At 48.0% G+C, this 2261-nt stretch overlaps 1 protein-coding gene across 1 annotated transcript; it reads left to right on the forward strand.

Annotated features, from left to right (window-relative positions):
* Window positions 1-486: 486 nt before the first annotated feature.
* On the forward strand, window positions 487-1254 carry LOC142933180 (prominin-2-like). Its single transcript, XM_076077311.1, has 4 exons — window positions 487-680; window positions 797-920; window positions 1025-1113; window positions 1227-1254. Exons 1-4 carry the CDS (start codon window positions 508-510, stop codon window positions 1252-1254), a joined length of 414 nt encoding a protein of 137 aa, XP_075933426.1. The 5' UTR covers window positions 487-507.
* Window positions 1255-2261: the final 1007 nt, after the last annotated feature.

A 2261-nucleotide genomic window follows, 5' to 3' on the forward strand; every position in this document is an offset into this window, starting at 1 on the left:
CCTCCTGCAGTCCTTAAATCCAAAAATTGCGGCGGTGAGAGTGAACTAAAAAAACTCCAGAGCGCCATTCACATATAACAATTATTATTGGGGCCCAACATTATCCAAATGGGAACAAATGGATCACCCTCTACACCATTCGCTCCAGCTGTCCCCTTATGAACTGCACCAGCTGGTGGCTTCCCTCCACCAACAGCTGGGCCCACACCATCACCAGCAGCTCCCTCCCCCACCTCTGCCACGGCTCCATTGGAGGAGTAGGAGTAGGAATAGGAGAGGGAGGAGGAGCTGTTGGACCGCCGGAGGCAGTCGGTGAAGCGGCGGAGCTGGAAGAGCTTACCTAACGTTACCTAACCTTGAAAAACTGTGGACACCATATATGCTGGTGTGAACGTAAACTTGATAACCTAAACTACTGTCCAAAAATAAATGATAAAAAAAAATTGGATGCGCCAACACATGAGATCAATGCAAGAAAAAGCCAAAAATGACATACACGCTCACACCATGTGTGTAAACCTCTTCAGATGGGGAGTGTGTGTGGCCGTCTGCTGCGTGGTCCTCCTGGTGGTGGTGTGTAACTTCCTGGGTCTGGTGCTGGGCCCTCTGGGTCTGACACCCAAAGCAAACCCCACGGAGCGCTCCGGCACGGCGGATTGTGGAGGCACCTTCCTCATGATGTGAGTGCTGGGTTGTAATGTCGGATTGATTTTAGCAACATGTGAGAAGAGGGGAAACACCAAACTGTTTCACCTCCTTACCGCTTGTTTGACCTCTGACCTTGATGTGGTTGCAGGGGTGCAGTTTTCAGCTTCCTCTTCTCATGGCTGTTCATGATTGCTGTGCTGCTGCTGTTCCTGCTGGGCGGAAACGTTTACACTCTGCTCTGTCGGCCCTGGACCGACGGACAACTGTTAAAGGTAGCAATAAAAAAAAAAACACACACACCAATACCTGCCGGTATCTGGAATACAAAGCAGCTACAGACGCCTCGTGTTAATATTAATGCCTCCTCTCTCCACAGCTCATTGATACTCCAGGTTTAATTCCAGGGTTGGATATAGGTCCAACTTTGGGATTGAAAACCGACATCAGTATCTCTGATATCTATAGGTATGTGATGCCAATTCACCTCTCACACAGGAACAAGCATATACTCGTGTGCATGCATACACACAGGCTTGTCTCCATGTAGCACTGAACTTCACTGCAATCTTTTTTTGCAGCTCGTTGTTATCGCTACCATTCAAATGACTGCATCGGTTATTGTTTGTTTTAAATGTCAGGTACCAATACAATCCCAGGGGGATACATGCCATCGTTTTACAAGAAAGACGTCGGTTCAGCCGGTCACAGAAGGCACCAGGGTCCTCCGGTGGAATCCACAGCATCAAGTGAGGATGGATTTCAGAGCTCAGAGCTTTCTGTAATATTTAGCTGTCTTACCTGTTTTGATGCTATTTTTAGATTATGCAACATGGCAGTCAGGCCGGAGTCCGATGAACACCTCTACCAACATGCCATCGAGCAACAAGAGCACCCCCGGTCTGCTGCCTCGCCCACCGGTCCCGTCCATCCACGGGCGAACAGACTGGTCTGCCAAATATGGACACCGCTAGTGCCCCGCCTGGAGCCTCTGATGTGTGCTCCTGACTCTTTCACCTCCAAAGAGTAGGCCTAGTTGTTTTATAACCTTAATCTGTGCATACATCTTACACGGCAATAATTTTGTTTTTCATTTTGTGTACTATGGATGTTGTGAGATGTAAAATATGAGTGTATGTGTATACTTAAATGCAACCGGACAGAATTTGAGTGTTTTTATTTTGTATTTCTGTAACATAGCTACTGTTCCACAGAGGGTACAACCTCAGTTTTGTATCAGTGAATGTTCACCAACAGGCACGTAACACCCCCTCCCATAAAACCAAACGTCCGTTTGGCCACAACCAATCCCCCATAACACAGACCCACAATTATATTATACATAGACAAAAAAACATTTCTCACCCACGGGACAGAGCATCAGCCACCACATTGTCTGCCCCCTTCTTGTGCCTTATGGTGAGGTTATAACCCTGGACCATCAGGGCCCAACGCATCAACCTCTGATTGTGGTTACACATCTGGGCCAGGAAGACCAGAGGGTTGTGATCGGTATATACCGTCACCGGCGTGGAACTAGAACCCACGTATACCTCAAAATGTTGAAGGGCTAGAAGCATGGCCAGCGTCTCCTTCTCGATGGTGGAGTAGTTCAG

Source organism: Anarhichas minor, unplaced genomic scaffold, assembly GCF_050575085.1.
Source record: "Anarhichas minor isolate MPS153535 unplaced genomic scaffold, ASM5057508v1 ptg000058l, whole genome shotgun sequence".
Lineage (NCBI taxonomy): Eukaryota > Metazoa > Chordata > Actinopteri > Perciformes > Anarhichadidae > Anarhichas > Anarhichas minor.